Raw genomic sequence first — 18,557 nt, forward strand, 5'->3', positions numbered from 1 at the left:
AAGCTTTACTTGGGCATGATCATGCAGGCTGGGCAAAGCTGAAGCAAGTTGTTGTTCATTCGGTGTGTGCGTGCGCATGTGCTCTATCTACTTTACTTTTTTTCGGCTTAGTCTTTTATGGTATTCCTTTTGAAAAACGTCTTTATGGTTGAATCCAGCATTAGTGCAACTGTACCAATGTATGGTCATTTATTAAATATTCTGGTTGGGGAATATACCTGTGGTCCATTGCTTTAAAACCCAAGATTATTCCAGAAGGTAGCTTGTCCTCAGGTGACTTATCGGAAACAAGCCATCATAAGCTTGTAGGAAAGTCTGAGATTAAAAAGCTTTACCTAATTTAGTAGCTCATCTAAGTACCTAGGATAATAGTCCTGTGACGGTAATAAGAATGCTATTAAAAGGCACTTGTCAGAAAACAGAGCCGGTCTTTAGAACTATGCTGTTTCCTTGTCTGGAGTAGAATATAGATTGTACCTTTTTATTTTTGATTGAGGTAAAAATTGTTAATGACTTTATAGTCTGCACGTTAATCTAGTGTAATCTTAGACAATATGATATTAAGAAAAATAAATAAAAATGGCAGTTTACATGGCCTGCAATGAGGGAACTACTGCCCACAGCCACCTTTTGCACCAACATCAAAGAATTGCTAAGCTAAATTCAGTAGATGGTTTCAAACATTAATGAACAGTCGCAAAACAATTCAAAGTTCTTGGGTAGTTGTGATATGTGACAAACCTGTTCTTTTTTTGATATTTATTTTTATTAAATATTTTTATTTTTTACTTTTTAGGGGCTTCAGGGAAATAGGGGTCAAAACAGATCCCTGATATTTCCCTTTTTAAAATAGAAAAACAAGATTGAGAACACAAAGTCCTCAATCTCTTTTTCTGCAGCCCCTGTTATAATGAACAGGAATCCCCTGTACTGAGTGTTCCTTTTCATTCATAACTTGTGCACATAGTGAGGGGAATTTGTCAAAACTGGAACAGTTGCCCATGGCAACCAATCAGCTTCTCTCTTCTGTTTGTTCAGTTAAGATTTTAAAATGAAATGGAGAAGCTGATTGGTTACCATGCACAGCTGCTCCAGATTTTGTCTGCTCCAGTTTTGATGAATTCCCCTCGGTATGTTTACTATATCCATAATTATAAATGAACAGGAGGTGATGTAGATCACTTTCCATTCATTCATAATTTAGGATACAGAAAAACATACTCTGTCCTCCAATTATTTACAAACACGCACAGGGTTATTCACAAAAGGGTGAAGAGTTTGGAGAGGTCAGGAGAAGTGAATTTTCGGTTTTGTTCTAACCTCCTTTTTTTCCGGTTTTGAAATTTTTATTTTGTTGCACCACTAATGTTTACTATATCCTCAATCATGAATGAACAGGAAACACTCAGCAAACACTGATAGCTGAGTGCTTGTACCTCGCTCTCCTTCCTGACACCCTGTCACAGGAGACTGGGCGGTGCACGGAGGAGAGCTTGATCTGACGGCTGACTCCTAACACATTGAGTTTCGCATAAAATAAAATCTGGTGCTAGAGCCACTTGGTGTATAAATGTAACAGTTCAGGTATTACCTCTGAGATCACAGTACTTTGACAACGCCTTCATTTAAAAAAAAAAATTATTTCCAGAAGGATGGCACCATCTTTGTTCAGGCATCGTCCAGGGTCATTTACTTCCTGGACTGTAATGTCTGGTCAGAGTGGAGGCTGTTCATGTAAATCCTGGTGCCTATGTGATTCTTGGCTGTGTTCACAAATGTCTACAGCAGCCTCTCACCTTGTGGCCAAACTGAACGTGCTATTTTTTTTTTTCCTTAGCTGAAAGTGTGCTGGGGAACCACACTTTTCAGCTGCCTTGGGTGCAGTCTGGGTTTTCTGGTATGGTGCTGTGCATTTTTGGGGAGAAGTGTGGCCTCCAGGTGAACCTCCTCTGATTGTACATTGCTATATACAGTGTGTCCCATAAAATGACAGACGGTGTGCAACCAAAGCCTTTTTAACTGTAGTAGTTTAGTGATTTTATTTGGTGTGTGTGTATCAGGTGACCACCACAAAAGGTAAGGCTGGGCATGGCATTCAGCAAGACATTTAAAGTCAGGAGTTAAACCTTAAAAATTTGATTTCAACTACCTTAAAGAGAACTATATGTAACCTTTTTATCCCATAGTTCTCTTTTGGGAGGGCGTGGTCTGGACATGCAGGAGTGAGGTCGCATTGAACCGGAGCTCTGCACGGCCCCGTCTCCCAAGACGATTCAGTGGACTTTAAAACGCTTTCTCCCCCCTTGTTGCAGCCTAAACGAGCCTGCAGCTCATCCCCCACCGACCACATACCGGGATCTCCTGCATTACTTCGGGCAGCCGCCGACTCCTGCAGGCCGTGCCGGAATCCAACATGGCGCCCAGCCTTTACTCCTCGGTGGGGTCAGACTCCTAATAAACGGATGCCTAAGCTATGCCTGGGGCCCCTGACCCCGCCACATCGAGGTCGGATCGAGAGAGCTCTCCGATCCAGACTCCCAGGATGTCACACGGGTACCCCCGTGAGGCCGGCAGTGAGCACACATGGCGTTCCCTCCTCCCCCCCAGCTATCCACCAAGGCTGATCTGGATGAAATGGCAGCGAAGATAGTGCAGGCTCTGCGGACAGAGGTGCATGAAATACAACGGCAGGTAGTGGCACTAGATGGCAAGGTTGCTGCTGTAGAAACCGTCACAGACTATCTCCTTTCTAGAATGTCAGCATTGGAATCGGCACACGCAGCTACACAGCAAAGGCTGAATCAAGATGACACCGAAAACCGCAGCCGCTGTAACAATATCAGGTTAAAGGGGGTCCCCGAAGCAATCGTTCCGCCCACCCTGACTCTTCTGTGCCCAGGGATGTGTTGTGCAGGGTCCACTTCTTTTCGGTTAAGGAAGAGATTATGCGGAAGGCCTGGACCAAGGGCCCGCTAGATTTTGATGGTGCCATGATACAAGTGATGCCCGACTTGTCACGCCACACATTGAGGATGCTGAAGCCAGTGCTGGATATTAAACGCACAGCTGGGGCCATCCTTTTCATCTGTTCCGCTGGCTGAAAGAGGCACCGATAGATCTCCCGATCTGGTTAAACTTCCCTTCCCATGGCACCTCGCGCCCAACGACAGGTTCGCCCGTCTAGAGGAAGACGTCGCTACCCACTACGCTCCTCTTTTCGTTGCCAGCACACACGGACCATGAGGCGCAAAGACGAAAGTCGTTGGAGATCCACGGATTTTTCAGTCCGAATTCACCTTTTTTGTTTGGGTTCCAACACCCCATGGCTCGTGCTCAGTGATGGGCCCGGGCCAGGCTCGGCTCCTTGGACATGGCCTCCTCGGAGACTTTCACCGCTCACCGTCCTCAATACGCAGACACCTGGATGTCGAAGGCTGCTTACAGGTTCTAATTAACCCCTTCATGACTGAGGCCTTTTTTTTTCATTTTTTGTACCCATGTTCCACATTTTAGGCCTGAAAATTACTTAAAACCCCCCAACATTATATACTTTCTGAATGCCAAGACTCTATAGAATAAAATGGTGGTAGTTGCAAATTTTTATGTTGCGCAATATTAGCGCAACTCCTTATTAAACCCCAATATTTAGTAATTTTAGTAAAACGATACCCAACATGCCCAGGTTACAAATTGCGTGCATCCGTAAAACAGCGAAAAACCCCAGTACCCCAAAAAGTCCATAGACGCTTTAAAAGCCCCCACAGGTCATCAATTTAGAGATACCCCAAAATACTGGCCCTAGAATTATGGCTCTCACTCCGGCGTGTAGCGCGTTCGTCGTTTTCATACGTAGGCGCACCCGAAGCGTGTTTACGTGGCGACGCGGGGGTGGGGGACTTTTACATTTTTTTTTATTAGATTTATTTTTATTTTATTTAAATTTAATTTAAACTTTTTTTTTTTTACTTTGACTGCTATCACATGGGGGGCTTACAAGCCCCTCCATTTGTTAGCAGGTGATGAACGGAAGTTCGTCGACCTCCTCCCCAGCTCCCGGCGGACACCAAGATCGCCGGTCCCGGGCCCGGATCTGGCGACTGTACGTCATCAGTCACGAAGGGGTCAATGCATCTCAGGTTAATTTTGTGTTTAACTGGGGCCGTATCTGCCCTAATGCTTGAGTTGCAGGTGTTATGTTTTCTCTTATTTTTTTTTGGCTTTAACCCTTTCGCTGCCAAGGACGTACGTCGTACGGAGCTACAAAAGTGCATGACAATGAGCACTGACTGGTGGAACGGGAGGAGGCGGGTACAGCTGGCTCTGCCTCTAGATAGGCAGAGCCAGCTGTCAGTCACGCAGCTGGGCGGATCCCAGCACAATTGTCGGGCTCCGCTTCAGCTGCGGCGCCTCAGTATACTGCTCGCGGTATACTGAGCCTAGGGTGACGGGAGGACGCTAGTTTGTGTCCTCCCGTTACCCTAAGGAGAAATATGGGGAAAAGACATAACCCCGTAGTTCTCTAGTTTTTTTTTTTTGTTTTTTTCAAATATTTTTATTGATTTAAGGTAAAGCATCAGAATGACAATATCATAACAAATCAAAGCATGTAACATTCACATTGCATCAATGTAATCGACAGTATTACATGCACGGGTCGAATCCTGGAATGTAGAAACATCTACCATTGTCAATTAAAGAATAAACAATAAAAGCGCTTGGATGTGTGTATCCCTGCATTTTGGGGGACATATCAGTGAATTTCTAGGCATGCGAATACCTAAAGTTATGTCCGGGGGAACTTTCTGGTGGTGGAGTTGAAAGAATGCACAAAGGGGGCATGGTAGTTAGATGTGATAACAAGAATGGGTATTCCAGGTTTCGATAATTATGTTGGTTGCAGTACAATTGATGGCATGGGGGAGGGGGGTCAGAAGAGAACAGCAAGGGGTGGGGAGTAGGTGGGTGAAAAGGGGAGGGAGGGGATTAGGGATAGCCTTGCTATGGTCGCGGGAGGGTGAGAGGTTGTGGGAGCAGTAATAGGTTGCCCTTCACAAAGTGAGGAGGCGGTAGTCTGCGTTAGATGGCATGAATCTTTCAATCCGGGGGGAAGTTCTCTAGTTTTATATGCTTTTGTACATGGGGGAGAGGCATCTATCCCCATAGTTCTCTTTTGGGTCACAGGAGAATCTATACTAATGTCCTCCCTTGACCCAAAACTCAGTGTATATATAGAGGGCTATTGCCTGCCCCCTCCCCTTCCATTCCTTTAGACAATGTCGCATGTCTGCTAACTATGGGGATGAGTGTAAGCCCATGTGTGTTGTAAAGTAGCCACTGCTCCAAGCTCACTCCCGTGATGGACTGCAATCTCATGTTTTTAGTTTTTTTTATTTGTGTTGAGATTGTAGTCCATCATAGGAGCGCGTTTGGAGTGGTGACTACTCTACAACACACAGGGACCATAGGGCACACAAGTAGCCACCCTGCAGAAGGAAGGACAGTGTCGGCACCTATTCAGAGATGATTTGAGGATCTACAGCCGAGTGATCCACAAATAAGATACAGTATTGTTAATCCATTAAGATACTTGAATGTAAATTTTAAGGTTCAACTCTAGTAGAGCTGCAGCTAACGATTATTTTCAAAATCGATTAGTTAGCCGATTTATTAGGTTCGATTAATCGGTTAATCGAATAAACAATAAAATAAAGTTTAAAAAAAGGCTCCAGTGATGGGACTACTAGTTTGTATTGAGGTTGTAGTCCATCACAGGAGCAAGCTTGGAGCGGTGGAAGTAAAAAAGAAAGAGATAGTGTGGTGTGCAATGTAGTGAAATGGGAAGTGTAAGATTATACAGCAATGAATGCAGAATGGCACCGGCTATAGAGGACTACAAATCCCAGCTATAGTACAGGTGGATGTGGGTGGGCGGTGAGGTGTGGATGCGGGCAGGTCTGGCAGCGGCGAGCGTGAGGTGGGGAGGAGGCCATTGTCAGCGTGTGGAGCTGTGAACAGGGCCAACTGATTGGAAGCCGATTAATCGATTATTTAAAAAGTTGACAACTTTTTCAATAATCGATTATGACGATTAGTTGTTGCAGCCCTAAACTCTAGTTTCATGTCTCTTTAGGGTAACCCCTCCTATTTGAGAACACAGGTTGGTTAGAATGTGGGGTGCGATTTCTGTATAGGTCTGTCTTAAACATTAGGAAGGCATTTAAGACATAAATATAATGCAGTTTTGTAATATTTAATATACTGTTTAAATTTTTTTTTAAATGCAAGCATTGAAAATACCTAAATTCGGTACCCGTTATTTGCCATCTACAGTCCCTGTATAGCAAAGCTGGTATGTGAGAGGAAGAAGCAGCTCAATGGTTGGTCTGTTTAATGTGCTGACTAGAAGCATGCTGATTAGAGAAAGCAGAGTGACAGATCTGCGTTATTATCTATGCTGCTTCTCTTTCCACTATCAATTCACAGGCTTTTGGTGAGTGCAGGAGGACATGGGCTCAGAGGAAGTGGGTTGAATTAAGTTGTCCACGCTGAGGACAACAAACAGTGAAAATTCAAAGTATTTTGGTGGAAATCCATGGATTGAAGTTAAATATTGCAGCAAAAGCTGGTTATATTCAATCTTTGTATGTGCTATTAATTGTTTTCGTCTGGAGTTCTGCTTTATACTTACAATTTGTAGCATTTTGGTGAGGGTCGTGTTGATATTTGTTATTTTAAAACCTATATTTTATTTGTATTTATTTTTCTTCCAGATTGATTACTGAAAATGGGGGCATTTCTGGACAAACCCAAAACTGAGAAACACAATGCTCGTGGGGCAGGAAATGGATTGCGCTATGGACTCAGCAGTATGCAGGGCTGGCGAGTGGAGATGGAGGATGCTCACACCGCTGTAGTGGGTATCCCTCATGGCTTGGAAGACTGGTCTTTCTTTGCCGTTTACGATGGCCATGCAGGGTCCCGTGTTGCAAATTACTGTTCTTCGCACTTACTAGAGCATATTACAGACAACGAAGACTTCAGGGCAGCAGAGACTCCAGGATCTGCTTTGGAACCTTCTGTAGAAAATGTTAAAAGTGGCATTCGAACTGGGTTTTTAAAAATCGACGAGTACATGCGCAACTTTGCTGACTTGAGGAATGGGATGGACAGAAGTGGCTCTACAGCTGTTGCAGTCCTTATGTCACCGGGCCACGTGTATTTCATCAACTGTGGGGATTCTAGATCTGTTTTGTTTAGGTGTGGACAGGTTTGCTTTTCTACACAGGATCACAAGCCCTGCAATCCTAAGGAGAAGGAGAGGATCCAAAACGCCGGAGGCAGCGTCATGATTCAGCGCGTCAATGGCTCTTTGGCGGTTTCCCGCGCACTCGGAGACTATGACTACAAATGTGTTGATGGCAAAGGCCCTACTGAGCAGCTTGTGTCTCCGGAGCCCGAGGTCTATGAAATTGTACGGTCAGACGAGGATGAATTTATAATACTAGCTTGTGATGGTATTTGGGATGTCATGAGCAATGAGGAGCTTTGTGAATTTGTCAAGTATAGGCTGGAGATAACCGATGACCTTGAGAAAGTGTGTAATTCTGTGGTGGACACCTGTTTACATAAGGTAAGCCATTAGACATTGGGACATGTTCTTTCTATAAATTACCAGCAACAGGCAATGTCATTTTATCTGTAAAGGTTGGCTAGGGCCTTCTATAGACCCCATAGGTTGCTGAGATTTCTTCCAATGTGCTGACCTAGCTATTAAGCTGTGTCTCCCCAAATGCGCAGGCACTGCAAGGCAAGCCTCCCCCCTCCCCACTGCTTTCCGTTTTCTAAGCTAGTAGATAAGACGGCCGCTGGAGACTGTGCTGTCCCTTGTGACCTTGTATTCTACAGGAAGTTCAGGGAAGCGGAGCTGAGAGTATTTGGAAGCAGCTTTTCTGAAATATGGATGAGAAATACTTTGCCGTGCAATATATATTTGTTCTGGCTTCATTATTTAAATAAAAGTTTGCGTGTAATACTTTAAGCTGTGTTGCACACACTCCAGCGGTAAGTATTCATGTATTTGTTTACACCTCCAGCTAAGGGTAATACTACTATGATGTCTTGGGGTTGGCGTTTAGAAGGATTGGGTAAAAAGGACCAGGCCCTAATAACGGTCAGTTAGCCCCCTTTTGTCGTAAAATAAAAGTTAGGCTGGAGTTGGGTTTTAGGAAAATGAATGGATTAATGCCTGCAGTGAGTGGTGTACATTAGTATTTACCGATGTGTTTGTTTTAATAACAGGGAAGCCGTGATAATATGAGCATTGTACTGGTTTGTTTTCAAAACGCCCCAAAGGTGTGTGAAGAAGCCATCAAGAAAGATGCGGAGCTGGATAAACATTTGGAATCGAGAATTGAAGGTATAAATGTAACATTCACTTTTCACCTTGTGTGGTATGTGTTCTGCTTTATTCAAAGAAACTTCTGGTTTAGATTAAAATGTTCTTTGCTTTTGAGCTCTTTATGTACTAACACTCAAGCAACCTGATCTCCCAGAGTTTACTTCTAAACAGCACCCAGACACCCTGTCTTTGTTTACAGTGCCATTGTATATTGAGGTTCTTTACTTTCTGACTAAAGCTGGCCTTGTGCTGCTAGAATGTTTGAAATCTCACATCAGAGCATTGAATCTGGTCATTGTGTCCACTAATTTAGTTAGAAAAACCCTGAATTTTATCCAGACCAGCTTCTTAAATGGAATGCCATTTCAGGGCCTGTTTACACCATTTCCAGTGCGTTTCAGCACGGTTAGCTGCTGGAACGCACTGAATCACATTCGAAAATTCTCCCTGCTTTCTGAGGTGGGAGGGAACTTGGTGGTGAAATCAAGTTAACCAGTTGACATCCGCGGTGTTAAACCCCCTTCCCATCCAGGCCATTTTTCAGTATTCAGCGCTATAATGAGGTTAATGACACCGCAGCTATGCCCGCAGTGCAATCGCCCGCACCAGAACGCGTGGCACATCAATGTCTGCGTTCCGGTTCAGTGCGATTGCAAAAAATGCTTGTACCAGAAACTAGATGTGAACGGAATGAAGGGCCCTGGAGAGCCCTGACCTTCTTTATACCTTTCAGATGTCATTGACTTGAACGCAAGGAGGATTTTCCAGTATGATCCAGTGGGTTCTAGCAGCTATCTGTGCTGCAACTCGCTGGGAGTGGTGTGAACAGGCCCTCATTTTTCAGCAAAGACATAACATTTTTCATCCTGATTTTTTTTTTTTTTTCCTCATCGCTGCGGTCAAAAACTAATACTGATTAGACTTCAGTAACCATTAGACATTCGAATCTGAAAATAAATTCTAACAAAATTGTACGGGTGTATGGCCAGTTAAATGGAGAACCATTTGTGTCCCAGTGAGGAGATTTAACGTGTCCTGTCCTGCAGATGTAACGGGAAATGAGAGCAAATCTATCCCAAGTAAGATTAAACTTGGCGTAGGCAACCTTGCTGCTCCAGCTGTTATGAAACTACAAATCCACCTGGCCTCTGGGAGTTATGTCTGTGGCTCAGTCTTGCAATGAGTTGATTCTCAAGGATGCCTACCCCTGGATTAGACAGTTTTTGTCACACATTGGAAGATTTCCCTCTCCCTGTTTTGGTGGCAAATCTGTTTTGGGTCTTCCTTTTACTTTCAGTCCCGGTGTCAATGGTCACAATTTAAGTGGGTAGATCTCCCCAGCAGGGGGGACACTGCAAAAAAAAAAGCCTTTGACTCGGGATCTGACCCCTCACCACTCCAAAGCTTAACCCCTTATGACTGAGCTTGTTTTTGGTTTCTGTTCGTAAATGACTGACACACTTTTGACATACGGAAGTGCCAGCTGTACCCTCCCCCCGACCGTTCCGCCAGTCAACGCTGGCGGATCGCAGCGGGGAGGGGGTAATCCAGCCCCTCCCCTGTCACGGCAGAGAGCCGTGACAGGATCGAGAGGTGAGCGAACGCCGGTATATGTTCGCTCACCTCCCGATCTACTGAGCCGACCTGTGACAGTCTCATTGTCACAGGTCGGCTAGAACTATGAAGTGAGTGAAAAGCACTCACCTCATAGTTCTCTAACAAAAATGAAAAGCTTCCCTTTTAGGCTCCAGTATACAAAGCCAGATTGTAATAACTTCTTGATGAAGATAACGATGGCCTACCTCATTATCAACCTATTGCAGTATGGAAAGTGAGTGACACATTTAGAATAGGGATTTCTTTTTGTAATGGTGTAGATGTGTTCAAACGCAGAAGACTGTGGTACTTTGGACTGTTTTTTTTTTTTTTTCTTCTGAGCTTTATTGCTTTTGGTGCTCCTCCTTAGCCATATGACCACTCAAAAAATGTCAAATGTCCTAGTTTTTAAAACTAAACTCCATTGTATAGATGTGTGCAGACCATATAAATGAATGGGGAATATTGCCTAGAGCATTTTCATGCGGTAAAATGTCAACAAGCCCTTAGTTTGCATTTCCTCTCTGTCATATAGAACATGAGGTAGTTTTCTCTTTAACATCCTGCTGTGCTTTGAACAGTTCTAACAAGCGTGTGCTGGGGCCTAATCTGCATGGGTGATTTTTAGTTGTCTTCAGTTGATTGCTAAAACAATGGGGCCCTATAGAGTAAGCTGTATGGTATTGTGTAGCCAAGGTTACCAAAGCCTCATGCAGGGCTGCAGTTGAAAGAAGTTTATACTGTGTTTAGAGTTGGAAGATATGTAAGTAGTGAGCTCTAAATACCAGAGGACGGGGGGTGCTTTTTGTTTTGCAAATATATTTTAGGTTTTTCAACGGAAGGTGGTCAACTTGTGTCCTTGTATAAAAGGAATAATTAAAAATGGGTATTAAGAAGAACTTTGTATAGTTTGCATTTGAGTATATTGAGGACAGCCATATATGTCCGTCATATAAACATACCATGCTTCCTGCTTCGTAGCTTTGCACACAATGCATTGCTTCTGTTATGGAATGTTTGCTCCATCAAAACTGTTTGCTGCCACTTTTTGGTAAACTTGAGTCTAAAGGACTTTCCTGATATTGCCTGTCTTCAGTCCTCCTGGTTATTCAGTGGCCATATTGTACCTACAAGCCTCACTGTACTGTAAAGTCTGTGGGCACCTTTAGGGCCAGTGTCAGAGCTTTCGGCCCTTTCATAACGGCTGTGTTCTTCATTGAAGTCTATGGGCATAAAGAAGCTGGAACATTCAACTGCACATGCAATGAATTCTGAACTATCTCAGAAGCATAAAACTGATGGGAAAAGCACACTGTTTGTCCATTGAAGGCCGTGTTGCTGATTACTTTTGTGTCGCTGCCTTGCTGGCCAAATTTATCTGTTCTCTCAAAAGCTGTCAAGATTCTGCAACGTTTTGCCCCACAAAGGAACGACCATAATTCTGATGTCGGTGAGGTGTCGCTAAGAGGCGGATCGGCAGCTTGTCATGGTCTCGGTCATCTAATTTTCTTTATGAAAGTCTGCAGTACGCTGCCACTATTCCAAGTTCCAACATAGCATGCTGAAAATCAGAAAAACTAATTTTGTGTGAGTTAAAACTACTATCTCAGATGTGCTCCCATTCACCAAAAAGAAAAAAATCAAAGCTCTCACCCCAAAGTAGCATTTACTTCAAAGTGAAAAAGGGCTTCCGCCGTGTTTTTATTAAAACCAATAAATAAAAGGTAGATACAACGTGGTTGTGTTTTTAATTAGCTAAATTTATATTGTGCATATAATTGACTCGCTGAGTCCTTCCTGGCACAGACAGGGACATATACTTAACCCCTTCATGACTGAGGCCTTTTTTTCATTTTTTGCACCCTTGTTATATTCCACATTTTAGGCCTGAAAATGACTTAAAACCCCCAAACATTATATATTTTCTAAATGCCAAGACCCTATAGAATAAAATGGTGGTAGTTGCAAATTTTTATGTTGCACAATATTAGCGCAACTCCTTATTAAACCCCAACATTTAGTGACAAATGTAATTAAATGCCCCAAAACACAACAAAATACCCATTTTTTTAAATGAAATATAAAAGATGAGGTTACATCCCCAGGTTACAAATTGCGTGCGTCCGTGAAACGGCGAAAAACTGCAGTACCCCAAAAAGCCCCCACAGGTCATCAATTTAGAGATGCCCTAGAATTATTGCTCTCCCGCGTGCGCGGCGATACCCAGCATGTGTAGCGCGTTCGTTGTTTTCATACATAAGCGCACCCGACGCGCGTTTTAGGCACTTTTAAAAAAATTTTTATTAGATTTATTTTTCATTTTAAAAAACTTTTTTTTTTTTTTACTTTGACTGCTATCACATAGGGGGGCTTACAAGCCCCCTCATGTGAAAGCAGATGGGGGTGACAGGTACTCTTTAAGGTGATGCTGGGGGTCCAAAAGACCCCCAGTCACCTTTTACACTGGAAATAAGCTATTGAAGTGCACATGGCACTTCAATAGATATTTGGCTGGGCTGCAGGAGCCTAGAACTGACAGCCCAGGGACCGGAAGTGATGCAATCTGCATCACTCCCGATGATTTGCTGATCGCGTGACCAACGCGCTATTTGCGAATCGCGCAGTGTGAATGGGGCCTAAGTCGCCAGAATCGCTTCTGTTGTAAAGCCGACAGTGCCGGCGGCTATTGCCGCCGGGAGTCTGTTTAAACATCCCCGATGCTGGCGACGTACACTGTACGTCAGTCACGAAGGGGTTAAAGGAGAACTATTGGGTCAGGGCTTTTCCCCATAGTTCTCCTTAGGGTAACGCTAGGACACAAACTGGCGTCCTCCCGTTACCCTAAGCTCAGTATACTGCGAGCCCCTGATGAAGGCTTTTGTGCAGGGGGTTGCTCATTGTCTCCCCTTTACGCACTCCAGTAACTCAGTGGGACCTCAGTTTGGTTCTGTTGGCCCTTTAGAAACCACCCTTTGAACCTTCTCACTTGCAAGTTACCTTTTTATCATCTCCATCACTTCTGCGAGACGTTGGCTGCCTTGACTTAAGAGCCAGGCCTTCGCAGATACCAGCTTTGGATGCAAAGTTCATTGGACGGCCCTATAAATTGTGGGCCCCTTTGTTGGGGTTTGTATGTGTATTTCACAGATCTGTTAGCAGTCGTTTTGCTGTGTTGCCTGCCCCTCCATTGGACTGCTTTTAGATGTCCCATTGGTTCCAGAATGAACTCTGTGTTCTGTGATGTACTTTAAGGGATGGAGTTTACAGGTATGACAAAAAACCTGTTTTTAGCATTCAGTCATTTTTACATGGTGAGTTGAGGTTGCTTTTTGATGTAGAAGAGTAATAAATGTGAAAGGCCTAGTTGGTCCATTATTACTTGGAACACCTTCAATTTTTGAAACCGAATAATACTAAAAGATTTTACCCGCAACTTGTATCTGCATTTTATATGTATGTTTTGTTGACGTTAAACAAGTCGTGCCATGTTAGTCGTGGGTGGTGTGTGTTTTTCTGTTGGCATTCACACTGGAGATCCTGGTTCCCGCTTCCCTAGAATAACATGACATGCTGTTAGCATAGTTGATGTGCTTCACGGTGATACAAGTTTACATAAAGCTCCGTATTTATAGCAACATACGAGTTGCTATGTGTCTGGTCTGTTTCATTGTTGCCAAAATAAAAATTGTTACTATTTCTTCTCGTAGAAATCATGACAACTGCTGGGGAGGAAGGAATGCCAGATCTTGCTCATGTAATGCGCATCCTGTCAGCAGAGAATATCCCAAATTTGCCACCTGGAGGTGGCTTAGCTGGAAAGTGAGTGACTGAACGTGGTATATATGGAAATTTATGAGGATGTGCCTAATTAAAAGGATGGGTTTAAAGGAAAACATGCAATAATGCTTTTTAATTTAGTTGTGGTGTTTAAAAGAATTCCTATTGGCTGAAATCGGTACATTTGCTTCCCACAATCTACCACTTTGCATAAATGACTAAAGGCATCAATGTACAAAAATCTTTATTGTACTGCATGTTGTCAAGCATTGGTCTTTCTGCTTACAAGAGTAGATTGATGGCTCCTCATTGCGCTGATGCGCCTTCATTGTGCATTTAGCAGGTTGAAGACAGGAAAGTGACCAATCTGTATTTCTTGAAACATTCCGTTTTAGATGTACGTTAAACTGGCATGCTACGCACTGCCTTCTGCTCCCATCTATTAATCCATCACTGTAATAGATGGGCCTCATTGACCATTATTGAAACTTGGACAAAGGTCAATTTTACTACAGGCTGGCTTTAAATTACAAGTACACTAATGTATGGTAAAAAATGTAAAAAGTACATATAGTAAGAAGTGCCACTGAGATCAGGATATGGGAAAATGGTCAGTACTGCTCCAGTTTGGTCCACATATGCCTGCGACGTACAGCCAGGTGCACATCCATCTTACTACTGGAAATCTACTTGGTAGAACAGCAGATGTTTGCATAATTCAACACACAGCAAAATTCTTTATTATCCTAAAACTGGGTATATACAAGCAGCAAGAAGTCTCAAAATTGTTTCACGCTGAATAGCGCTTACTCGAGTAAGCACTACTACCAATGTTCTATTGAAGCAGGATATGGGTGATGGGGAGGAGGAAAATTGTTTTTTTTTTGTAATGTAGAGTACATGACCATACAATTTGGCACCTTCATGAAATGTCAAGTAACCATTTCACTTAGGACTCTGACTCCACTAAAACAAGAATGCTGGGAAAAGGGGAGCTTAGTAGTGGTGTGCCTAAAGCCACATTCTGCGCAAAATTCCTTGTTTCTGGACCATCTGGGGTGTGTAAATTATCATTTTAAAAGCTGTGTGATGTGCAGAGGGCTGCTGCAAACTATAAAAATCTTACCTTGCGTCATGCTAACCCCTGCACATAACCCCCAGCTCCCAGACACTAAAGAGAGGGAGAGATGGGACTCTAGCAGTACAGTGCTCTGGATACATCACCTGCCCCTCTTCACTATTGTCCAGTCATTAAATGTCTTTTGTGTTTTTTTTATTATACAAGAATATTGTGATTGGAGAGGTGGGGGCAGAAATGTGACTCCCATATCTCCTCCAAATACAGAATGTCTTTTATTTGTTAAAAAAAAATATACAAGACATTTTGTGAATGGACCATAGTAGGGAGGGATGGGTGAAGTGATCGAGGCATCTTTCTCTCGGTGCCCAGAAGCTTGGGCCTTGCGTACAGGGAGCCAGCATGCCGCAAGGTAAGATTTTTCTACTTGCCTGCAGCTCTCTGCTTTTTAAATGATTTACACACCCAGTGCAGTCTGTAAATTGTCATTTTGCCCAGGGCATCTAGCGACTCCATTGCTGCGAACTTATACATTTTATTCCATGATAACAATTTTGGTGACGCTAACTGGTAATCTGTCTTTGCAGACGCAGTGTTATCGAAGATGTTTATAATAGGTTGAATCCACATAGAGACAATGATGGGGTAAGTTTTCATAAATGATGGAATAGCGTTTGTTTTCGATTTGGTACTGCTACAATGTTATAACTAAATGTCATCCTCGTTCAGGCCGTGTGGCTTTACTGAACCTCAGTGTAAAGTAGGCAAGGCACTGGTTTTGCTGTTGGTAATCCATTACAGTGAATTCTGGGAATACTGCAAAGGCTGACTAATGTACAGCACGGGAGCTAGTCCTATCTATCTAAGAAGTTTGGTGTGCTTAAAGTGGCTGTAATGGGCATCCTCCAGATGGTAATATTTTCTTCGAGCAATGGCTATTTGTCCCGTGGGTATTGTCCAGACCTGTATTAGCCTGGTCACAATTATTGAATATTGTCTGGCTATGAATAGCTATCACTGCGGACTATTCTTTAAAGGGGTTTATGCCAAGGCTACCTGCTGTGTGTGTCACTGACCTAGAACAAGTGTGTTGTCGGAACACTGTTATGGCTGCATACTTGCTCCAGGTCAATAGTTCAATAAGGGGAGCAGACTTCTTAAAGTAAAATCGCCTGTTTCGGCTTCCGTATTTCTAGCCTGTCGGGTTACTTTTTAAGATATTGGTATTTTTAATCTGATATTAAGAAAAAAAATCTATTTGTTTTAAACAATTTGCACATAAAGATAAACTGAATTTTCTAAACTTCCCTAACTGAACCTATTCAGTGAAAACACATTTCTGTTCTCATATGACAAGCCAACTCCTAGTGTAATGCAGTCTATCATGGAAGTAACTTCTGCAAAAAAAGTGCCCTGATGCTTGTGTGCAGGCCATGTGCATGAGCGCTTTTTTGGTGCCTTCCCTATGTATAGTCAGGCATTCGGTTGGGGTGCCTTTTCAGTTGTTTAACGTGCAGGTAACCCACATGGTTGCATCATACTGGTGTTTATGAGCCATTAAAGCATCCTACTTTGAGTAGCCAAATTAAGGCATTTACAGTCCTGTCTTGTAAAAAATGAAGCAGTTTAGAAACAGATCTTGTGACTAAAGTTCTAAAAGTGTTAGCTTTGTCATGAATGTTCCTCATCAGCCATTCTTTCATTGCTGTAATGCAGACGTATATTTTTGTTGTATGCATGTGGCATGTTTAGTATGACACTTGTTTTACATACTGACACTGGGGTCTTGAATCTTAAATAAGGACCCCACTGGATCAGAGGACAATACAGCGCATGGAAGGTTGGTGGAAGCTCTCAGGGAGCTGAGAATTAATCATAGGGGGAACTACCGTCAACTCCTGGAGGAGATGCTTTGTAGTTACAGGCTAGTTAAAATGCAGGGTGAAGAGTCCGCTGCTGGATCAACACAATCTTCTTCCCGTGACAGTGTGGAGACTGAAGCGGTACCTGAAAACCAAACCCACACTCCAGTGGATAAACCCTCAGAAGTGTAACTTGCATGATCTCTAACTTTTATTTTGTACCCACCTGGGTATAGGTGATTTATGTAAAAGTAGAATCTGGAACTTTGATTAGGACTAATTAGTCAGTCCACCCAAAAGGACTTAGGTCATGGGTGTCATTCTCTGGCATGCTTTTATTAAAATGGGGGAGGTTAGACAAGAAGTGCAGAGTAGAACAAAAGGGAGCAATTGTTACTAATGCAAGAATGGAACACATTTACTTGCTGTAGTCATTCAGAAAATCTCATCCCACAGCCCCAGCTTTTGTTTAGTCTGACAGCAGTGAAGCCATGATGATGATCATACATGGAAAACTGCAGTCACCTGTGCTGTCCTACTTTGCACTGCAGACTTGACGCAGCTTTGCCTGTTTCTGGTAAAAGGAAAATAAAATAAATTTATGAAGGGGTGGTCTTAAACACTCATATGCTTATGACCCCAGAGGCATGCTAGTAGATTTGGCTTGCTTGGTGGGGGTTTTTTTTTTTTTCTCTGATCGCTCTCCTATTAGCAGGGTATGTCTGCCGTTCTTTATTTACTTCTCCTTTCCCTCGCAGCCATTATGAAGCCAGGCAAGGAACTCGCTCCTGCTGCATAAAATCAAATGCAAAATCGAGCCAGCAGCAGGCAAGCAAAGTTCGGGGTCACTGAGATTTAAATGAAATTGTTGGGTGATTTAAACAGCTGCATTTATCCAAATCTGTTTTGGGCAAGCTGATCTTTTGTATGGGCTTTACATTTGCTTCTGTTTCTTTCAGGCAGTTTTCCCGGCCGTCTAGTTATGGGCATTTTGTTTGCTGTAGCCATGCATTAATGGCAATTATGGCAGGAAGTCTTGTGCGTCAGAATCCAGTCCCTTTTTTTTTTCTTTCCCTCATAGGAAATGACCGCTTTACTCTAATACAAATTTTTATTCCTGTGTTTTAGACTCTTGTCATTTTATCTTGTTGACAAAAACAATAAAAATAAATTGTAGGGTTCATATGTATCTATTTCATTTTCTTCATTTTTTTATATCTAGCAATTTATAAAAACGTGCAGTTTATAAAAACTCAACACAAATGTGTTTTTCACAAAGGCCTATAGAACATATGCCTTTGTGAAAAACACATTTGTGTTGAGTTTTTATAAACTGCACGTTAGTATGGCATTTGCCACATTCTCGATCTTTTATGGTGACCATGTGTAGATATACTTTACTATACTATAGCGCAGGGGTAGCCAAACTCCGGCCTTCTAGCTGTGGTAAAACTACAAGTCCCATGAGGCATTGCAAGATTCTTGCAGCCACAGGCATGACACCCAGAGACGGATGCATGATGGTATTTGTAGTTTCACCACAGCTGGATAGCCGCAGTTTGGCTACCCCTGCTATAGCTAATGCTCATACAATGTATTAAAGGGCTTTTCAGTTCATAACCAAATCTCCCATAGATTGTCACTTTTCCTTTAGTAACCTTGGGAAGTTCCTTCACCCCACATATCCTTATCCGGCTGTTTGCTTGGGCTAAATTCCAGTCCACAGTATCAGGAAGAGGCTCTGTAGTAAGGCCTTTCATTCATGGTCTTCAGCTTTTACAAGGTTTCTAGCAAGCTTCAGGCAGCTTTTCTGAATATTTTCGGGCAACATTAAACTGCACTTTGA

General features: G+C 42.9%; 1 protein-coding gene across 2 annotated transcripts in view; it reads left to right on the forward strand.

Moving 5' to 3' along the window:
- The window catches only part of PPM1B (protein phosphatase, Mg2+/Mn2+ dependent 1B), a 51,634-nt gene that overhangs the window by 28,516 nt on the left and 4,561 nt on the right, over nucleotides 1–18,557 (forward strand). Inside the window, exons 2-6 of one of the 2 annotated variants that reach the window (XM_018556515.1) lie at nucleotides 6,771–7,630; nucleotides 8,299–8,416; nucleotides 13,702–13,813; nucleotides 15,437–15,494; nucleotides 16,652–16,997. In XM_018556515.1, the coding sequence (XP_018412017.1) occupies nucleotides 6,785–7,630; nucleotides 8,299–8,416; nucleotides 13,702–13,813; nucleotides 15,437–15,494; nucleotides 16,652–16,903 (1,386 nt within the window). In that variant the 5' untranslated portion in view covers nucleotides 6,771–6,784 and the 3' untranslated portion in view covers nucleotides 16,904–16,997. Of the gene's footprint in view, nucleotides 1–6,770; nucleotides 7,631–8,298; nucleotides 8,417–13,701; nucleotides 13,814–15,436; nucleotides 15,495–16,651; nucleotides 16,998–18,557 lie in introns of those variants that run through there. The other variant, XM_018556592.1, reaches the window with a different exon arrangement.

This window comes from Nanorana parkeri, unplaced genomic scaffold (genome assembly GCF_000935625.1).
Source record: "Nanorana parkeri isolate BGI_ZX_2015 unplaced genomic scaffold, ASM93562v1 scaffold1, whole genome shotgun sequence".
Lineage (NCBI taxonomy): Eukaryota > Metazoa > Chordata > Amphibia > Anura > Dicroglossidae > Nanorana > Nanorana parkeri.